This window comes from Haliotis asinina, chromosome 5 (genome assembly GCF_037392515.1).
Source record: "Haliotis asinina isolate JCU_RB_2024 chromosome 5, JCU_Hal_asi_v2, whole genome shotgun sequence".
NCBI lineage: Eukaryota > Metazoa > Mollusca > Gastropoda > Lepetellida > Haliotidae > Haliotis > Haliotis asinina.
This window is the reverse complement of record NC_090284.1, coordinates 7,130,039-7,151,873: the sequence shown is the minus strand read 5'-3', so window position 1 is coordinate 7,151,873 and position 21,835 is coordinate 7,130,039. Positions and strand designations below refer to the sequence as shown.

Genomic DNA, 21,835 nt, shown 5'->3' with positions numbered 1-21,835 from the left:
GTGTTCTCCATTGTAATATTGCTGGAATATTACTAAAAGCTGTGTAAAACTAAACTCACTGACTTAATAGTTGTGGGATTAATTCCCCTTTGGACACTGAATTTGTGAATATTGGGAGTGGAATGGCAGCATTGACTGTATTAGTAAAAACCAGCAAAATGTGATCAACAGTAAGGAAATGAGGTCTTAATAGAGTACATTGTTTTCATAGTGTAGCATCAGTTTCAAAGCATCAGACACTACGTTGTGGCCCTTGCTGCTATTGATAGCAGGATCAGTATTCCTTCCTAGCAAAATTCTCAGAACTGTAAAGGGATCTTTACAGTAGAAATATATCACCAGTCTGTATGATGGATGCATTTCGTAATGTTTTAAATGCTTTTGTCTAGTTGAGAATCACCATTACTCTTGGTGGTAGAGTTGACATCTCCAATGCTGTCATCAGCTTTGATGGCAGATGTACCGCAGTAAGTATCTTCACAGGTGTAACAGCCTTAGATCTTTAGAACATACTCTGTTGCCATGGTTTCCTTAATTCCTCCAGATCTGGTTGAAGCCAAATGAGAACAGCAAGTTCAAACCAGTACCAAGCTACTCCTGTCCTGTTTACAAGACCAGCGCCAGGAGAGGGACGCTGTCTACTACGGGTCATTCGACAAACTTTGTCTTGTATATCAACATACCCACAGACAAGCCTCAACAACATTGGGTCAACCGAGGTGTGGCCGCTCTGTGTCAGCTTGATGACTGAGAGGCCTCATCATATGTGTTATGTGTTGTGTTGTTTCGGAGATTTAACCCCACACAAAATGTTCAGTGATCATCAGATTTTAATAACAAAATTTGGAGAGATGTGTTCTGTTTTAAATGAATCATTTGAATAAAAACTTTTTTTTAAATTCTCATTACACAAGAAGATATGAATAACTGGATCATGAACTATAAAACCCTGGGTCTTTATATGTAGGTGTTAATCTGATATGGTTGATATGCATTTTGATTTACTGATGGATGCAAGAGGAATTTATGAACGACCATGTCTGTCTCTAAACACAGACATGAGGCTCTGTTCCTTCACTGATCACTGTACCATGTCAATCAGGGGTTTGTCCACATTGTTTATAGCTGTTACCATGGATACTGCTGGTGGGACCAGTGGTACTCTGTGACTGACAGCATCATGTTCATTGTCATTGTACATAGCAAAGCTGGGTCAGCTGTCATCATCCGACTTCAATGTCAATCCGTCCATTTAACACTAGCTGAAACAAACTATTATGAGAGTTATTTAAACAACATATGCATGTGAAATTTGTGACACTGCTGTTTTGTATTTAACCTGGGTTAGCAACATTTGTATAATATATTGGATGACTGCTGCTTATTGCTTATGGAGACATTCCATTTGTTATTTTTGTTATATTTAGCACGTCAAAATATTTTTCCTGTTGTACTTACAGCATTTTGAAAAGATTTTTTACATTTGATTGGGTACTTAACTGTTATGGAATAAACAAACTGTTCTAATTATTCCATTTGTGCACTGCTGAACTGATTGTTGGTTATGTGTTTATCTCAGTTTGAAGTTTGAGGATATACACAACTATTAACTATTTGTTATACTTTGTGATGATTTGAGCTGATGTTAATCAATAACAGTTGGGTCAGTAACTGCAAGAGTAGGTGCATGGTTTAAATTTGAAATGTACTTAACATTTTAATGCTTGTTTTACCTGTGGTGATTGTACTTAGTTTTGATGGCATGTACATTTGTTTTAAAGAAGTTGAGTTTTGTTTTTGTTTTCAACTGAAAGTATTTTACACTTTTACTTGTATGAACAATGATGTTTTGGCAGTTTGACTAGGAAGTCATGTTACAAGGAGATAACAATAAAGTGATTTACTGGTTTACAAAGTCCACTACTGATGGAAATAGATAAGGGAATGGCTCTAAGCATGGGCTAACAGTGGACACACCCGAAACTAACATTTTATTTTACCACTTTTTGTTATTTAATTTCTTTGACTCCAGATTCCCTTATGTTATTATAAAGCAAACTCCCCATGGAATGTTTCTGTTATATCTAATTAATAGGTGTTTGAAGGATGATGTGAAAGTGAAACAAGCTTTCCATCACATTTTTGACACACATTGTTTGAGAGATGTAAATACTATTCTTTGTGTGAGATGTGTGATGGTTTCTGTGATATTGAAGCTGCTAGTCGCCTACCAAAGTCTTGACGAGTTACTGAATACTGGCAGTGCTGAAAATAGGAACACTGCTGATGTAGGAGGCTCATTAATGGATCCAAATGTGTAAATTACGGTTGATTTTCGAGGATTATCAACAGAGCCACAGATTCAAGTCTGATCCACACATTCAAATATATTGTGAATTTCTGGAGAGTAATGAATATTTTACTTGAATTCAGTGTTGTTGAATTTGAAACGTTTTTTGTAACATCTGTATTCTGAGCAGTGATGCTGTGAAGTCTGTATTTGTATCACCTACAAAGATTCTTTAAATAATTATTTTCTGATAAAAACTACGAACCACAGTAAAACTGTTGAAATATCTATTTACCATAACTATTTCTAAAATTCCACTGTTCAAATAATATGAACTGTTGATTTGTGAAATTCAGAAAGATATATAAATCATATATCGAAGTTTTGTTATGGTGTGGTTTGCCAGTAATGAATAAATAAATGTCATTATGTGAATAATTTTTTGTCAAATGATAATCTTACTAAGTGTTTGCATATAACGGTGACTGTACATAAGTATGTTTTGTATATAATACACTAAACCCATGGTGACACCTATGTTAATGACATTCCAAATGCCAGAGGTTAACCAGCGAGAGAAACATTTTATTAAGTTTCCTATCAGGTTATACCTTTATTTTCAACAGCATTATTAATATATAGATTTACACAGCCAAATTGAAGACTTCAGATCTGTTTGAAATTCAGACTGAGCTTGATGCCTTTGCCCAAAATGTTTGAGTTTGCAAGGATTTTCTTAAAACATTGGAAGAATTATATTTTAAAGATTTAAACAAACGATTTACCTGTGATTTAGCTGGTGTACAGCACATGTGTAAATCAAAACTAGATGGTCGAAGTTTCTCGTATTTATTTCCCTAACATTTTGGCCCGTGTTATTTTTAGTGGTGTAAATACACCTGTGGTTGTCCATAACAGACTGTGATACACATTCAGTGTGCTAATATGTTTTTACCAAATGTCAAATAAAAAGGCGATTTTGTCTGTTGTTTTCTTTGTTGTGACATTTTTTGGTCAACTCCAGGTATGAACCTTGTGTGGCCTTGTACGTTTTGTCCATTCCTTGACGTACCACATGGTAAGGTCATGTGGGTCAAGTACGTAGGTCACACATTGTAATCTCATTTCATTTTACGTCTGTTCTTACAAGCCAGTTCTTAAATTTTCATTTATATCTTCTGCAACAACACTTTTGCCAACAGAATGTATGAAACACCACAGTTACTTATTGTTTTATAGTTAAGGGCTCAAGAATTAGATTTGCACTTTGCACCACATCATTCTAAAGGCTTTGACCCTAGCCAGTGCTTGAAGATATAAACATAACAAGGTACTACAGAGCTAGCTTGTCATTACAAATTCAGCTATACATATTCTGAGCTCCTGGGTATAATATTTACAGGTATACACAATGATAGGCTCGTGGAATATTTAGAAACTAAGTCAATTTTATCAAAGTGTCAGGGGGTTTTTAGAGCCAGATACTCGACTATTGATAATATGTACATAATGACATTGCTGACAGATATAGACTCTACGGAAACATAGTAAACAGAAACTTTACTGTGCTTATATAGATTTTTCCAAAGCTTTCGAGCTTTCAATAATGTGTGGCGAGTTGGACTGTGGTCCAAGGTATATGTTAGCGGAATTAGCGGAAGAGGTTCCTCACCCTAGCAAAGATATGTACCGGAATATTATATCAATAATCATGAGTGCAACTTAATGATAATATGTCAGACTTTTTCCTTAGTCACTCACATAAGAGGTGAATATCTTTCCCCATTATTATGTTCTATGTACTTAAGTGACACTGAAAAGTGGTTGACAAGTGAGAACTGCAAGGGAGTGAGTGTCTCTAGTTTGACTGACAATGCTTTGATGCACAATTGATGTTACTACTCTATGCTGACAATACAGCCTTGTTTGCTTCTAGCATGCACTAAATCTTTGCAACACTCGCCAGACTCTTTCAGAAGTTACTGCGGCAAATGGAAACTTGACTAGACTAACATTTTTCTTTGAGAAAAAAGAAATTGAGTTTGTTGATCATTATAGTTATCTTGGATTTGTATTTCACAAAAATAGAAGTTTTACCATCGGTTTGAAATCGTCATCTGTGAATGCATGTATATACTTTTAAGAAATGCCCGTACCCTTGATCTCCCACTTGATTGTACTATGAAAGCCTTCGATGCCATGATACTCCCAATTCTTTTGTATGGTGCAGAATTTATGGGATGTTCAAATTCAAATATAAATATTCTTGAAAAGGTACATCTGAAGTTTTTGAAGTTGGCATCAGGTCTTAAAATGTCTACACCTAACTTTATTGTGTATGGCGAGCTGGGCAGAAAACCATTAACAATTCCGATAGCTAAAAGAATGATAAGCTGCTGGCATAAACAAGTGCCTGGAACGGGAAAACTATCGTTTTCAGGAGCTACAGTTCCTCTATCAATCATATCCAGCCTTAGGTTTTCTAAACCTCTTCCGTTTCTGTTTAGAAAGAATACCACCAACAGTCACCAAAAGGCCCACCTGCATCTCCCAGGTGCTCAGTGCCTTATCCATTTGCATTATTTTTCAAAACACGATAAACAATGGACAAAGGGATGCCTGTTCTACCTGAAATCACTCTGGCTGATCTGATGTCCTTATAATAATACTCTAAAACGGATTTCCTCTTCCCTAAATCATCCATACTGAGGATCATTGAAAATGTCGTCTGCTACTAAGTAAACGAAGGGGGATAACTATTCACAAACTAGTGAAAAAGGATTAACGGGGCTGTATCTCTTGTATGAAATCAAGCACCTGATAGCTGGTCAAGGTTGTTCATTCTAGAAATCCAAATGAACATATTCCTAAAATTCTCAATAATTTCTGGTAGTACTATATATCCATAACATTAATCCCCATCCTTCATCTGTTGTCTTTCTATTACAGTTCAGAGCCTCCTTTCGTAAGTTACTAAGGTAACATCCCCGCAATGTTAAAGAATGGGAGTTAAGGTTAACCTTAGAAAAGGTTGCTTCGTGAAAGGAGCCTCAGGTGTTATAGGGTCAGCTGCACTCTAACAGCCTTATCTTCAACCTAACATGTATCAGTCATATATGATGTGTGTAAGGCGTGTGTTCCCATTTTGCCTACCTTCTCATCAAAACAAATTTACAGTCCAGTGGCCATGCGTCATGCAAGGTTAAACATGGGACTGATCCGTGAAGGCCCTGGGTAGAATAGGTCTTCAGCAACCCATGCTTGCCCTAAAAGGCTACTATGCTTGTCGTAAGAGGCGACTAACGGGATCGTGTGGTCAGCCTCGCTGACTTGGTTGACACTAGCCATCGGTTCCCAATTGCGCAGATCCATGCTCATGTTGTTGTTCACTGGATTGTCTGGTCTAGACTTGAATATTTACAGACGACCGCCATATAGATTGAATATTGCTGAGTGCGGCGTAAAACTAAACTCACTCACTAAACGTGGAAGTATCTACTATATAGAATGGACTGATCCAGGTCAGTTTCAATGTATTTGTTAATTACTATCATATTATGATGATATCAAGTATCACAGTGCTCACACACACGCTAGCAATTTATGATGATACCGTCTCAGGTAAGAGGCTTAAGGAACTTATGGAAGCTGAATCAAGTGTCCTGCTGCGTCAAAGAACTGAATCGTTGTCCTCACGGTCACAAACTGCTGCGTCAAAGAACCGAATCGTTGTCCTCACGGTCACAAACTGCTGCGTCGGACCTGTAAAGGCGTCGGTCTGTCTCTGTGTACACGTGGTATTGGTCGGGAAGCACCATGGTCCAGCTTTAGGCGAGCTCTTCTGTCTGTCGTTTTTTCTTATTTGCTTGTATGAATTCCTGCAGGTTAGGATGGGCCTTCTTGATCTGCTTCTCCAACTGGTTAATGCATGTCATGTCAGCATTAGCTTGTGTAGATGACCATCACCTACATCTTCGGCAAGTCATATAAATCCAAACTTAGAGACGAATTGTCCGACTTTAATTTTTGTGGAAACCGCGTTGTTGTACACGACCATTCCGGAGATACAGACACTAGCTACACGTGATTGTCACAACATCATGGATGGTTTCGTCATCAGTCCACGATCGATTGTGTTACGAGAGAAGTCTACGTTAATGTTTAATTACGCAGGTATTACCATGATGTGGTCGGAAACAAGAGCTTTCCCACATGTTTACAGTACACATTGCTAGAGATATGCTTTCTGTGATAATAAGCTGATAGTCCCCTGCCAAAGTGTTGGCGAGTCACTCAATACTGACAGTGCTTAAATAGGAGGACTGGCATATTTAAGGATGCTAATATGATTCATCAAGTAATGGATGTATCATGATTATGTTGCGAGTGTACAAAGTGACGAAACAGGAATTCAACTGTTAAAAGAACTTTATTGTAAGTTGCAGGTATCAAAATAAACTTAATATTAATGTCGACTGAAATGTATATAAAAAGAAATGAACATGTCATTGTAAAGCATGAGTTTCAGAGGGTTGGATTGAATGATTAAATCTCTATTTTATACATACATTTAAAAAATATATGCTTTGCATGGCACAGCTTGTGTAGAAATATGAAAAATAACACAGGAACACTTGAGCTTCCATGAGATCCTTTAAACTGCAGAGGCGGGGCGAGCTTGATCAGTTCATTCAGTTAGTCGCTTCTTAGAACGAGAATAGATTGTGTTAGGTACTCAAGTGTTCTCCGAAATCCGAAATCCAAGTCCTCTGTAACACTGATGTATGTAAATATATATACAGTAACGACGTAGAATGGAACTGCGATTTGTCTATTTGACCCAATTATTTATTCTTTATTTCCTGGTCTAATCCGTGTGTTAGCAAGGCAACATTTGACAGCACTTTGGTTTACTTGCTCAGATGAGTTGTGTCCCTTAACTACCAGGATCCGCTGTCGTGGTTCTTTAATCCCTGTGACGTGCCAGCATCCACGGACTGGTTCATTGATTAATGAACTGTCTACAGCATACATCAGTCTAGAATAGTTGTAGCTTATTGAAACCACATACATGTGATTCTTTTTCAATGAGCAACCATATTTATACACATTGGCATCAGGATATCTTGTGACGTCCAATCACAGGTAGTTTGTAAGAACTTTCATCTGACACATCTAGTCACTAAAGTATTTCCGTATCACGGCATCAACTGCTATCATGGACCCCTCTGCCCATCCTTGCAGATCATCCGGTGACCAGGAGTTGCTGACGATGTAGACGTTGTCTGACGGAGACGGTTTGTAGATCATATCTCGGACCTTTCTCTCGTCAAACCCGGCCTTGAAGTAGCTCCATGCTGCGGAGTAAGGATACCTGTCCCACAACATCATGGCTCCTCCAACAGCTTCGGGGATGTCGGACTGGCTGACGTTGTAGATGACGCTAAGATACTTCTCAACTCTCTGCTTGACGACGTCGGTAACGGCATTGACTCCAGGTAGACTTCCTGGGATGGGTGTGCCGAACTGACTCAGTTCCCGCCAGTAGTGGGTGAAGTCCCCGTCGTGGTAGGAGGCCATGATGATGGAGACGTTGTTGGTGCCGGTGGACCAGTCATACGTTTGTCTATTGGGAAGATCACTCTTGGTGTGGGTGATGTCAGGATTGCCAGTCTTCCACCACTTGGTGTTGTAGGCGAGATAGATTCTACCAGCTGGGAATCCTTCCACTGAGTCCAGGTTTCTTCTGATCTCGGGATTGTTCTTGAACTCGGGGAAGTCGATCTGTCTTATCGAATCCTTCTGGGTAGCTAACACAACCTTCCTCGCACACATCGTCAGGCCAGTATTGCCAGTCTGGAAAAGGAAAACATGTCATGTTGTAACATGTTTAAGGTCCCGAAAGTAGATTGCCTTGTGCATGAATGAATGGATTCCAGGTGTGTACATGTAAATAGTTGCGTGGCTAACAGCATATGCTGCGATCAACAACGTCAGTCCCATTGACACATTCGGTAAGATTATACACAGGACTAACGTCATCATAAAACAATCCGTTCAGTAGTGAAAACGGGGGTTCATGAATGTCTGCTCGAAAGGCTGTTTGTAAACGGTGCTGACTGGTACATATGTACAGTGAGTGAGTGAGTGAGTGAGTGAGTGAGTGAGTGAGTGAGTGAGTGAGTGAGTGAGTGAGTGAGTGAGTGAGATACACTGCGTTTAGCAATACTCCAGTAACAACAGGACGGGGTACACCAGAAAACATCTTTACACGTCTTCAGTATGACGAAAACGCGCTTTAAGCACTAGACTACCCAATGTGCACAGTGAATGGATCTAGATGAGCCTTGGCAAATAGAATATCTCACCATAACGGGAGTTGTAACACCGTCGATTGTCTGGGTCTTTCTGAACCTGAGGTTGTATCCTCCAGACTGCCTCCTCTCCATCCTTGTTAGCTGGTGGTTCAGGTGGAGCTTGTGGCTTGGGAGAAAAATATGGACATGCCACTACAAAAACTGGGCGGTTTAGACAAAATCATACATAGAAAATTATAGTTTAACAGACCCATAGAGAGCTTTGCATAGTGATTATTTAAGACATGAAACACAATAAACAAGTGAATGGTCCCTGTCGAGATTTAATGTACACAATACAATGCAGGGATAATATGGCCGATATGGCAGACACAAAGGCTATGGTTGTGTTGTGGGATCTGGTCTCTTCTTAACGCCTGCTGCTCAGACTAATTTTCGTTTTCAAACTCACGTGGTATTCGCTTCAAGGAATTTCTCCATGAGTTTCTGTGGAACCTTCTCCATTCCACCAGCGATTGTTTTGTATCCTTCAGAAGACCCCGTGTCCCCTGGATAGGACAGGAAGAGCTTGGGCACGTGGAGAGCACTGTGTATTCCGACAGTGTCAGCCCAACCACTTGTGTCTAGAGCAAAGTTGTAGGCCTCCCGACTGCTGTATCGGCCATAGAAGTTGTCCAGTCTGTGATATATATAGTCAGTAAGTATCCGTTTACATTCAGACAAGTACGTGTATGATAACTGAAATAACATCATACAGCCCGTCACCTTCATCAATAAACACCCTGTCAGGAATGGAATACGGGTTTTCGATGTGACGAATTACAGCTGTAATCAGTCCAACCAAAAATGACGATGGAAAAAATTGGAAAATATCATCAAAAAGATACACATTTAAACAAAATAACTACACATATTAGTAATGAAGCATACAAATGAATGGATGACAGATGTTTGTTCACTGCATTGAGCGACGTTTCGGTATAGATTCCTACACTGTTATCTTTTTTAAAAAAGACTATTAACTAACGGGAAGGATATATTCATACAATGTGTACATTCTTCTCAACGTATTAGGTGTTAATACTTGTGCATGTAGTCACTCTTGATAACGGTGTAAGTATCTACACCGAAATGCCGCACTATGCAATAAACAACAACCAAGTGTCCCATGTCCTAACATGATGCTCGTATACTAATGTATATGTACAGCACTGGCGATAGGCTTCACACAATACGAACATGTTCGTGAATGTATGAGAGGATGAAATGGAAACAACAACGTTAGAAGTTGATACTGACGTCATTTTGTACAGCGGCGTTCCGTCTGAGGTAGTAAATGAGTACATTTCCGCCAGACTGGGATAGGTGTCGGTGATGTTCACGTTGTTCTTGAACATCTCCCTGTCACAACAAACATGTTCAATCACTCATGACGTAATTCGTTCAGAATGGATGAGATATCAAAGTGAGTGAGTCAGTTTAGTTTTACTCAGCAGTGTTCCAGTTGTATGGTGGCGGTCTGTAAATAATCGGATCTGAAATCAGACAATTCAGGTATGAACCTCAATCTGCGCAGCTGGGAATCGATGACGTGTGTCAGCCAAGTCAGCAAGCCTGACCACCCGATCCCGTTAGTCGTCTGTTACGACAAGCATGGGTTACTGAAGATCAATTCTAACCAGGATCGATATCAAAGTGGTCCTTCTCAATCCGTGCAATAGCTCTATGAATAAACTTGCCGGATCCTTACGTTGAAATTCATAAATACTGGTTGTTATTTCAAGATAATATTTGTCTTAATTAAATGGGTTTTTTTTATATTTTCATGTTTTCATTTTGTTGTTTCTGGCTCTGTGTTTGCGCGCGTGCATGAGCGTGTTTTTTTGACATGTGAAATTAAATATGTGAAATTAATTTATGAGGATGCCTGATATTGTCTGACATTGACATAAAGGGGTGATCGTTTATCCAGGTGTACGCATAATTAATTTGATCGCTGATGCTGATTTCACTTACCACCATAATATATCGGGATCATTTGCCTCTCCTTGCTGAAGGTTGTAGGGTATAGAATTTGTTCCAAGGTCAGTATTGCGTAAACGTTTTCCACGATTGTACCAGATCGTCTCATCCGCATTGCCGTATCCAAGTTCAAACGGGATGATGTTCAGTCCTATCGCTGTAGCTGTTCGATTCAGTATTGGGTGAGCTCCAGATTTAAACCTCATCCCCCCGAAATCAAGATACGTCCCCGGGGCGACAGGCAGCTCGGCAGTGAAGAGTCTCCCCCCGACTCGGTCCGAGTACTCGAACACGGAGATGGAGAGACCTCTGTCCCTCAACCTCCACCCCGTGTAGGCACCCCCGATACCGCCGCCGATGACGGCAACGTCGAGGCAGTCACCGTCAGGGGGAACTGAAACGTTAAATTATGTCTGTCTTGATAAAATATTTTATGATTCAGCGGTCAAAAGCCATTGAACCTGTGATTACATACACACTTTGAGCAACAGTATCTGACGTTAAAAAGCTGTTCCGGTTCTGAAAGGGTGGTGGTAGACTACAGGTTATAGCGTTTGCTCGTCACGCCGAAGACCCGAGTTCGATTCCCCACATGGGTACAAAGTATGAAGGGCACGTGTAGTGTTCCCTGTCGTGATATTGCTGGACAATTGCTATAAGCGGAATAAAAACACCTCACGATCATAGATTTTTACACACCCCTGCAGAATAGCATCTGACAAGAGTGGAAGATCACGATACGTGATCAAAACTAATGCAAAGTAGTCGCACACAATTATGGTACTGATAAACAACCCTTAAGCAGGCTGAAAATGGACTTTAAACCTATGTCGACGTTTCTCATACTCGGACCACATAAAAGGGCCACTCATCCAGACAGATTCCTGTTTCGCACCAACAATCTTAATCACGTCGTCTGTAGCTGCTAAGTGGTCCCTCGACCGTAGCGGACTGGGGACTGGATGACTGTCCTTCTTGACAGAATCTCAGATTGGAAAGAGTGTGATGTCTAATTTAATTTCATGACAAATAAATAGGTGTAGGTTTACATCACCAGTCACGGGTTACAGCAAGGGAGTATAGTACGTACTCGCCATATCACATTTATATTCGCTAAAAACTGTGGGACCAAAGCTGTTCCTGTGATTTGAACTCCATTGTTACATGGAAAATCACACATCAGCATTTGCTGTATGTTAAAGTTTGAAACTTTATGTACCTATTTACTTCATCATTTGTTGGGTTTTTTTTGAGAAATGTCAGTGTGACGTACAGATTAAAAGAATCAAATATGTTTAATATCCCATGTGAATACATGACGTTGTTACATGATTACGTATAGAGCTAAATACCACAGAAATTAAATCAAATCGGATTAGACATCACACCATCTGCAATCTGAAATATTGCCGACTCACATAGCCAGATTCTGCCTAAACAGGTCTGACACATAACCAGAGTGGATTACTGTTTTGATAAAACTTAGTCCAGATGAGCTATTATCAGCAAAATGCTGAATTGGTTAAATTAGTGAAATTTGTACTAAAGCGAGATGCATTAATATGGTATTCTGTAATTCTGCCAAGAAGGACAGCTGGCCAATCCCCGAGTGTGTCACGGTCGAGGATCACCTGGAGGCTGGATCTGGATCAGTGCCCCTTTTATGGTGGTCACTCACCTTCAACACTCGCCGCCCTTCCGCTTGGTGTGCTTGCGGGGAATTGCATTGGGAGTGCTGCAATCGAAATAGCAAGAATGTCAAATGAAAGCTGTTTAAAAACATCAGAATTATGAAATATAGGCTCTGGATGACCAGTAAATAATCATTTAAATACAGTTAGTGTGAAAACGCGCGATGTCCTCATTCGATTTTAATGAAAGACTATAGGGCAAATGGTATCACCTGTAAATTGTTACACAATACAATCAACTGGAAAGGGGAATTCAGCTGATTGTTAGGTCTTCCAAACTTTCGCCGACTCGGTGATCTCTTGATATCACATTACTTTCCTGCTTCGGATGATCGGGATTTAGTATGCTTTACACTGTCTTTGCAATACATGTACTTACAAGTGGCTATGAGACTAGCAGTGACGACGACAGTGACCAGTAAGATCCCCACCGTGATGACAGTCATCATGCGACATGGTCCACAGCGACGATCCAGGAAAGGAACGTTTGGTTCCTGAAACAGTTTGGAACTGGGAGTGTAATAACATGGAGCGGGGAATGCATCCCTCTTTCCTCATGATCCCTAGTGAGCATCCCCCTTTCTCCAAAAGCTCTATCCACCTTTGTAGTCATACAGATTTCCGCCCTTAACCCTCATTTTGTATATTCTATGACTAAGAAACATTTTGTTTAAAATATAAAATAACCCTGAAACTTTGAAATAATCCCAATAAATAAAGTATGTTTCAAGCGGGGTTTACTGACGGAACTCCTACCAACTAGTCTGTCTCTTTAATTCATTTGTGAGTTACTTCCTGAATAGAATCATGTGTTTTTATCATTTATGAAACATTATTTTGTACATTGTACCTTTTTATAAACCCTGATCTTTTTTTGCTCCTGACATTGTTTATGTGTTCGGATATAGTATGCCACGGTAAGGAAAGTATTCAAGGGAATATTTTGCACAGAACTGAAAATCATGCCTCGACTTGTGATCAGCTTCGTTAGCAATGACCACACGTTCTTGATTTGAGATAGTGAGCGAATATTGTTTTACACCGCTTTAGCAATATTTCAGCAATATCATGGCAGGGGACACCAGAAGTGGACTTAAAATATTGGGTCCATGTGGGCAATCGAACCCGGGTCACCGGTGTTCGTTAGGGCCGGTAATCGCTAGGTTATCCCGCCACCTCCAGTGTGTGATAGAAACATTGTCAATTTCATGTATTCTCAAAAGGATAGATGTCATTATCGCTAAAGAATAGATGATTACACGAAGAATAGATGTCATTATGACGAAGAACAAAATACATTTTAAAAAATCAGAAGACAACTTGCTTGGACTTACCATTTTACACAACTCGCTCGCCAACAATTATGTTCTACGTATAGAACGACGGTTTTCTCAGTGACCTGTACGATATCAACTATGACCAATATAAGTGGTGTTTGAGTCCAGTCACGTGACCTGTGGTCACTCAGCCCAAGCGAAGGTATTGAAACCGGTTTGACGGTATTGTGACTCTTTCACATACCCAAGCTGTTGGCTTTCTGTGGATATCGTACTATTGCAGGTTAGCGCCACGGGGTGAGTCCTTTCAAGACACCATTGTCATTTACAAAAACGGTCAGCTGGATCTCCGGGGAGATTATCGCTTGTTTTCGGTGTCCCCACGGGATTACCGAGTCAGTTCAAACACAACTTAATTCAAGCTGACGCGGATTAAGATTCTGACATTGTTTTATTTAGTGGCGATTCTGAATGCTGTTAAAATCTATGTCAGTTTCGGCTTACCCAGTAATGACGTGTTGATCTGGTCCAATGAGTGTTTACGTTTCCCAAATAATAACATATTTTATGACTGTCACACGACCTCCTCTATACTGAGATGATTTTTAGTATGGTTATACAAAAGAAATATAAGACAGCAAAGCCTGTGAAGTAAGAATCGTATTACTATAAAAGCAGTACAAACACACAATGCTCTTCGTTAGTATATGTTCTAATTAATGGTTAAAAGATCCTTACGCATTTTTCCAAAATCTTTAATAAAGAAGCTGAGCTCAAATATTAATGTGGCTTGAACATAACCTATTTCAGAAAGAAGAGCATTTAGTCAATAGGCATACAAACATTACATTACATATACCATTTATAGATGTTTGTGTGTGTGTGTGTCTTTATAGAACTTATTAAATTTCCAGGTCTTTAATTCACATTAACAAGTGCATGGTAGCCTAAGTGCTTTCATAGTGCTAGGGACATTGTGCGACATTCTGTTTATAGAGTTAAATTTATTAGTAACTGCACCGACAGCTCTTCAGTTAGATTTAGCAATCGACAAAACTATTGTGATAATGATATACTATCCAGATATTCCTGTAACCATATTCCTCTATATTTACAACAATAAGCAATGTCAAGTAGAAAAGACGGTTAAGTCAAAGAGAGTTTGTACTTATTCATCAGTCATTTAAGGGTAACGTGAAAAAACACGGGCGTCTTTGTACGATTTTTGTTCTGCATGTTACTCACGTTGACGAACTGTGACGAAATATTTCTTAATATTTATATCAACATATTTTATTCATGAAATATAAAAAGAACATGGAATATAAATTGGCACACCAAGCCAACGACTTATGTAAGTGCCGCTCCACCAAATATAATACAATACTTGCAATAATTATTTTCAAAGAAAGTACAGAAGCAATTATTTCTACAACAGCATGAAATGCCTAAAAATAAAAAAAGTCTACAAAGTGATATTAAACGGTTCATACTAATTGTATACATGAGAGTTTGGAATAATCTGAATTTGTTTCAAAGTAGTATGTTTGTGAACAGTCAAGGTAAACTGATTCATTCTGCCGCTTAAAGTGTGATTACCTTGATGAACTGAATTTAAGTCAAAACTGTAAATGTAGAAATATTTATCTGATCTTACTAATCACGGGCAATATAAGAAGTGGAGAGACTTGCATTTTTCAAGTCCACTCAGTGTAATAGATTTAGTATTATGATAAACTGTTAGCAGTAGGTATCTCTGACTAACATCCACTCAGTGTAATAGATCTAATAATGTGATGAAATGTGTACCGGTTCGAATCCCACTTGCAGGACGCTTACCACATTGTTAAAACCAAACAACCATACTCGTGTATTAACCCATGCATGAGAATTCCTGGTAGCAGCGGGGACTCAATACCGAGGGGACAGCGTTCCTCCAATTTCGACCGTTATTGTACGCGAACGCTGCTATAAATTATGACGTCGACATCGACACTGTCCCCTTTGCCTGACTGATGTCATCGCACACATGTACATGTACTGGAAGCATAGTTTGAAAGGTTATGATGAAATAGGTGTAGGTTGTTTCGCGAACACCCGGTGTCATCATTTATTTTTAAGTGATCCATTCACATACTTTTCACAGCTATTTTGCCTTTAATGCCCAGTGGAACATCTGTTTTTTAGGTAATTGTGGCTGGACATTTCTTGGGTTCAGCTTTCATAATCAGTTGCCTTTCTCTGAGACAAAACTGACCTTAATTAAATGCACAGCGACATCACATACCGAATACTTGTATTTAATGGTTAATCACTCGCTACAACCACATTCACAGCACAAAGGTAGATCACGTCTCTGTCATGCCTGTCCACTGAAGTATTTCTGTATGACAAAATCTACCGCCCTCAGTGACCCTTCTGACCATCCTTGCAGATCATCCGGTGACCAGGAGTTGCTGACGATGTAGACGTTGTCTGACGGAGACGGTTTGTAGATCATATCTCGGACCTTTCTCTCGTCAAACCCGGCCTTGAAGTAGCTCCATGCTGCGGAGTAAGGATACCTGTCCCACAACATCATTGCTCCTCCAACAGCTTCGGGGATGTCGGACTGGCTGACGTTGTAGATGACGCTAAGATACTTCTCAACTCTTTGCTTGACGACGTCGGTAACGGCATTGACTCCAGGTAGACTTCCTGGGATGGGTGTCCCGAACTGACTCAGTTCCCGCCAGTAGTGGGTGAAGTCCCCGTCGTGGTAGGAGGCCATGATGATGGAGACGTTGTTGGTGCCGGTGGACCAGTCATAAGTTTGTCTATTGGGAAGATCACTCTTGGTGTGGGTGATGTCAGGATTGCCAGTCTTCCACCACTTGGTGTTGTAGGCGAGATAGATTCTACCAGCTGGGAATCCTTCCACTGAGTCCAGGTTTCTTCTGATCTCGGGATTGTTCTTGAACTCGGGGAAGTCGATCTGTCTTATCGAATCCTTCTGGGTAGCTAACACAACCTTCCTCGCACACATCACGACGTCTTCCGTAGAAGTCTGCAACCACAAATACAACGCAACGTACTGACACTGTTTAACCACAAACTGCCGGCCAAAAGATAGTATCAATGCATGTTACATAACACAACACTGTGAATTCGGTCTAACATCAATCTGTTTTCAAACACAACACTTTATCTACCAGTTATCATTGAGATCATCTAGATGGCACATGCACACTTACACACACTCATGCATACACACGTACACAGTGGGTAGTTGTTTAACGCCACACTCAGCAATATTTCAGCTATATGGTTGCTGTCTGTAAATAATCGAAACTTGACAATATAATCCAGTGATCAACAGCATCAGCATCAATCTACACCACTTGGATACTATGACGTGTGTCACCGAGCTTGACCACCAAATCCCGTTAGTCGCCTCTTACGACAAGCATACTTTAATGAAAATCAGTGTTAACCCATATCTGGTACACTGGTACACAGATCATAGACACAATATGTGTGACTGACAGGAACAGCAATGGCACACATCACATTTCCTTCTTTGGGTGGTCTTCGGGGAGCAATTTCTATACTTTGTAAACAGAAATTACATACGTAACTATAACCAGGTGCGGGGTGTGTTGATGAATATGACAACTAACCGTAACGGGCAAATAGAATATCTCACCATAACGGGAGTTGTAACACCATCGACTGTCTGGGTCTTTCTGAACCCGAGGTTGTAGCCTCCAGTTTGTCTCCTCTCCATCCTCAGCAGTTGGTGGTTCAGATGGAGCTTGTGTCTGGAGATTAAGTATATAGCTCAGTTTATTTATTGGACACTTTGGGTCATTTTTCTGGTACCGTAAGAAGTTGTTCAGGTGCAGTTGTGGCTTGAAATATATCGACATGCTCATGTGTTTTATATCATATCGCTTGGAAACTCTAAAGCAGAACTTTCGGAACGTTTTCATAAGAAACTTGATATTTGTATTATTTGAGACACTCCGAGTAGAGAAACCGACGTAACATGTCAGTACCATAGACAAGTTTTGGAAACCTTTAGAGTGGACTTGTTGAGTCGAACTCACCTGGCGCTAGCCTTCAAGAAGTTCTCCATGAGTGTCTTCGGAACCTCTCCCATTCCACCCTCTATTGTCTTGAATTCTTTAGACTGACCCGTGTTCTCGATATGAGGTCTATAGACTTTGAATACTTGGAGAGCCCCATGGGTCCCTACAGCTTCGGCCCAACCACTGGTCTCCATCACGTATTTGTAGACCTCCCTGCTTGCGTATCGTCCGTAGAAGTTATCGAGCCTGGGGGAAGAACACGTTGGTTAACGTTATACCTATATGATTGCGAGCGCAGCCCGTCGTCTTAAGAAACGGGAAGCAACGCTGAGTTAAGTGTAGGCTTTACTTGAGCGAATGATTCCGTGAGTTGGGTTTAATTAACTCATGTTCCAGCGTTATATCCGTTATATCATGGCGCCAGCTTAATGTATGAGGAACACAGGAGTGACTGAGGTCAAAGACTTCTATACCGTAGGGAAGGAATGATGAGAATCTGTTGACTACAAGTCATTTTCAGACTAAACTGTGTTATGGCTGATGTGTAATGTATCTGTACTTTTTATAATGGCTACAGTTACGTCACGAGGTTAAACTGCTGGTTCAGAATAGCCAGTGATTCCCTGTATCAGAATAAAGTGCAACAATTGTGTAACGCAATCATGACTCTTTAATTGTGACACCCATTAGTGCACAACTAGTCATCTGGTATGCTACAAAATGGTTTGGGTCAAATACTGAAAAAGCTTAACTCTGGCTTAGGTTCTGCACACGTAAATATATTTGCATTGCACAACCCCATCGCCAAAATAACAAAAAGAACTAAATCGAAAACATGTTGGATCAAAGTAAATCGTATTTGTCTTAAAGCAGTCAACTATCTATTTAGAAACAATAAAACCTTTGAACTTCTGTCGCCAAGCCAAACTAAATAGATGACATGATACGAGGGTATTTCTTGATCTTCATTTTTAAAAAGAAGTCCATTTGAGCACTTCAAAGCCAAAATGTGACGTATAAATCCGTATTTTAAATATATCTTTATTTTTTCCAATATTTTTGCGGTGTGTCATACGTTGACACTATATGGTAAGGACATGCCACTGAGAAATGAATATGATGTTGACATGAAAGGGGGACAGGTCTCGGGCAGAGACGTTAGAAAGACTGGTTAAACAGATCAGCTCATACGTCATCTTGTACAGAGGAGTGCCATCTGTTGTCGTCACAGAGTACAGTTCATCCACACTGTCGTAGCTGCTGCTGCTGAGGTTGACGCTGTTCTTTAATAAATTCCTGAAGATGTAGGCATATATGTTTTTTTAAGTCTGTCAGTAAATTAGGCAGTTAAAAAGTTAACTATTCACTAATGTGATGATTAATTTGACTAGGCTCGGTAAATCGTTAGAAATTCTGATTAAAGTCGGTTAAACACAACTTGTAATATTCCTTAACTAAAAGTGGATGTTGTTTATGAGTCTAGCTGTAACGATTACCCCAAAATGTATCACTTTCACACTTTTAAACAAGGTTCAGGTCGTGGAAAACTTAGCAATTGTTCTGATGCTGGAACAGCAGTCATTTGTATTTTGTATGTTCATGGAAATACTTTTTGGCAGGTTTAATCCTTCATCTTTAACATGGCAATATAGAAGGCACCGTGCCCTGCTTTCCATTGCGCAAAGCTCTACGACAGTCGTATGTCTACGTTGTGTGGAGTTACGATTGTCTTAGCTGTAAGGACGCCTCGTGAAACGAAACCCTGTTTTCATAAACAGATTTTCACCCACCTAACCAATATGCTTGGGGATTTTCGCTCATCTTCGTCAAGGTTATAGGGTACTTTTCCAGTGTCGAGGTCAACATTTCGCAAGCGTTTGCCTCGGGTAAACCAGAGGGTCTCGTCTGCAATACCATATCCAGGTTCAAAGGGGATGATGTTCAGCCCAATTTCCGTGGCTGTTCTGTTCAATGTAGTATGGTCAGTGGGGCAGAACCTCATTCCCCCGAAATCAAGATACGTCCCCACGGCGACAGGCAGCTCGGCAGTGAAGAGTCTTCCCCCGACTCGGTCCGAGTACTCGAACACGGAGATGGAGAGACCTCTGTCCCTCATCCTCCACCCCGTGTAGGCACCCCCGATACCACCGCCGATGACGGCAACGTCGAGGCAGTCGCCGTCAGAGGGAGCTAATATTTGGGTTCAGAAGAAAAACACCAATAAATTTCGTTATGCATGTCGTAACTTTATATAGATACCACGGCGCTGTATGATGTGTTTTGTAGTTAACGAAACACGTGGACTGGACCCGATTCCAAGAGTACTGACTTATATACATGCATTCTTATTTCGTTACTATTCAACATCACCAGTCTTTATAGGATGAATAAGATCGTATAAGCAATAAAAATACCTCATCAAACAAAAACCAAACTTACAAGCTTGTACTAGGGTGACGGTTACCAACATGGTGACACCAAGAATGTCTCGAATCATGGCTGCCATCACCGCCCGACACGCTCCAACAGCTTGTTCGACGCGATTCCCGGAGGCTGAAAACAGTAAGTTCGACATGATGACCAAACTGGTTATAGAATGCCTGTCTAAACTATTTCATTTACCGTTAGTTATTGTTACTGTTATCATTTAGTATAATTGTTAGTTACTGAGTTAACTACAAATCCGTAAGAAGGCACGCCTGTCACACGCGTCTTATATATCAGGATCTTTTATCTCAGTATTTGAAAGACGGAAATTTGAGAACTGCGGCACCGGGTGGGTGTCTAGATATTATTTCAGTTAATGAAATGAGTCTAAATATGTTGGCCTTTTACAAATTTAAAAAAAATTGAAAATTCAACATGGTAGATCCCCATACAAAATTCTGTCTGAATGTATTCATTTTATTAAATACATGTTAATATTACCTATATTAAACAAGAGTCATCAAAAGAAAATTCAATATCAGCTGACGCACACGTGTTAACTTTGACAGTGTATATTCATAAATTCTATAACACAAAAATCAATACATTTATGCCACCATGTTTGACTAGGTTAGGGAGGGAGGAAACCGTTGCTTTCTGAGACGCAATTCTATCGCCAGGTTTAAACAGAATGTAGTTTTAAGACCTAAAGCTTCTATGTCGAAGTGTGAAAGTTACGATCAGTTTAGTACCAAGCACATCGCTGTTGAATTCGTTATCGGAATCAATAAGACCTTCGGCCGTACTGTAACAGTCAAACAATGTTGTATCTCGTCACGTAAAATCCCACACATAGTTAGGAATACCTGAGACTTTTAATAAATACATTAACATACATTCACTATGAAGCAGCTATTCTACACCGACAATACGATGTCCAAAATTGCATAATGAAAATATTACCACTGTTTCCGAACACGCAACAAGCAAAAACATTTTACCTGACACATTGTCGTCAAAAGCAACGGCAGGCGCGAGGAACGACGTCTTTTCCTACGTTTCCCATCATCTTCCATGTAAGTAGGGAACAGTGACAACAGCTGTAGCTAAATACCCACAACCCACTATTGATCCAGGGACAACTGAGCCGTACAACAAACAGATATACTTGTGAAAGATACTTACCTTTTATTTACCATGTTGACTAGTACATGGTTTTTCACAGAGCGTCTCGCTGCTGTCTAGCTCGGGTATCATACGCCTACTGGAAGCAAATGTTTAGATGAAAGAAACGGTTGGGGAGTGATTTGCTGTAACAGTATTGGTCGCATATTCATGAAGGCGACAGCTGGATTCTGTCAGTAAACTCTGTACCTATCAGGTATACGACAACAGGAAAGCGATCGAAACGTTGCATATAAAGCACTATGGATTTGTATTTTGCATCACATGCGTCTATAATATTGCAACACGTTCATTGATCGGATAGGGATATCTCCCATCACACTTTACAGATGTTATCGGCATCTTTGTATGCAGCTTGAAAAATCTGTGAACTTTGGGCATTGACCGACCCCTCAACTCTTTATTTTTCATTACTGGTAGATACAGATGAATGGAGCGTGGGGGGAGGGCCTATGGGAAGCATAGTGGTAAAAGCCTTCTCTCGTCACGCCGAAGACCAGGTTCGATTCCATTTCTGGTGTCCTTGACGTGATATTGCTGGAATATTGCTAAAAGG

The 21,835-nt window shown here is 40.1% G+C and overlaps 3 protein-coding genes across 4 annotated transcripts in view; 1 reads left to right on the top strand and 2 right to left on the bottom strand.

Annotated features, from left to right (window-relative positions):
• The window catches only part of LOC137283656 (dynein axonemal heavy chain 3-like), a 61,410-nt gene extending 58,133 nt beyond the window's left edge, over nt 1-3,277 (top strand). The window contains exon 69 of the mRNA XM_067815266.1: nt 545-3,277. Within this exon, the coding sequence (XP_067671367.1) occupies nt 545-751 (207 nt within the window). The 3' untranslated portion in view covers nt 752-3,277. The remainder of the gene's footprint in view (nt 1-544) is intronic.
• A 3,423-nt stretch (nt 3,278-6,700) lies between these two features.
• On the bottom strand, nt 6,701-12,958 carry LOC137283331 (L-amino-acid oxidase-like). Its single transcript, XM_067814782.1, has 8 exons — nt 12,953-12,958; nt 12,700-12,814; nt 12,308-12,364; nt 10,624-11,023; nt 9,907-10,008; nt 9,059-9,286; nt 8,659-8,773; nt 6,701-8,146 (listed from the first exon to the last, which is right to left on the bottom strand). Exons 1-8 carry the CDS (start codon nt 12,956-12,958, stop codon nt 7,466-7,468), a joined length of 1,704 nt encoding a protein of 567 aa, XP_067670883.1. The 3' UTR covers nt 6,701-7,465.
• Nucleotides 12,959-15,881: 2,923 nt separating this feature from the next.
• On the bottom strand, nt 15,882-21,451 carry LOC137283494 (aplysianin-A-like). 2 transcript variants are annotated; one of them, XM_067815022.1, is made up of 7 exons: nt 21,280-21,451; nt 20,107-20,220; nt 19,458-19,857; nt 18,859-18,963; nt 17,686-17,913; nt 17,283-17,397; nt 15,882-16,643 (listed from the first exon to the last, which is right to left on the bottom strand). In XM_067815022.1, the coding sequence occupies exons 2-7, from the start codon at nt 20,171-20,173 to the stop codon at nt 15,957-15,959; spliced, it is 1,602 nt and encodes a 533-aa protein (XP_067671123.1). In that variant the 5' UTR covers nt 20,174-20,220; nt 21,280-21,451; the 3' UTR covers nt 15,882-15,956. The 2 variants fall into 2 exon arrangements, with proteins under 2 accessions (XP_067671123.1, XP_067671124.1); XM_067815023.1 differs by lacking the exon at nt 21,280-21,451 and adding an exon at nt 21,096-21,183.
• Between the last annotated feature and the right edge of the window lie 384 nt (nt 21,452-21,835).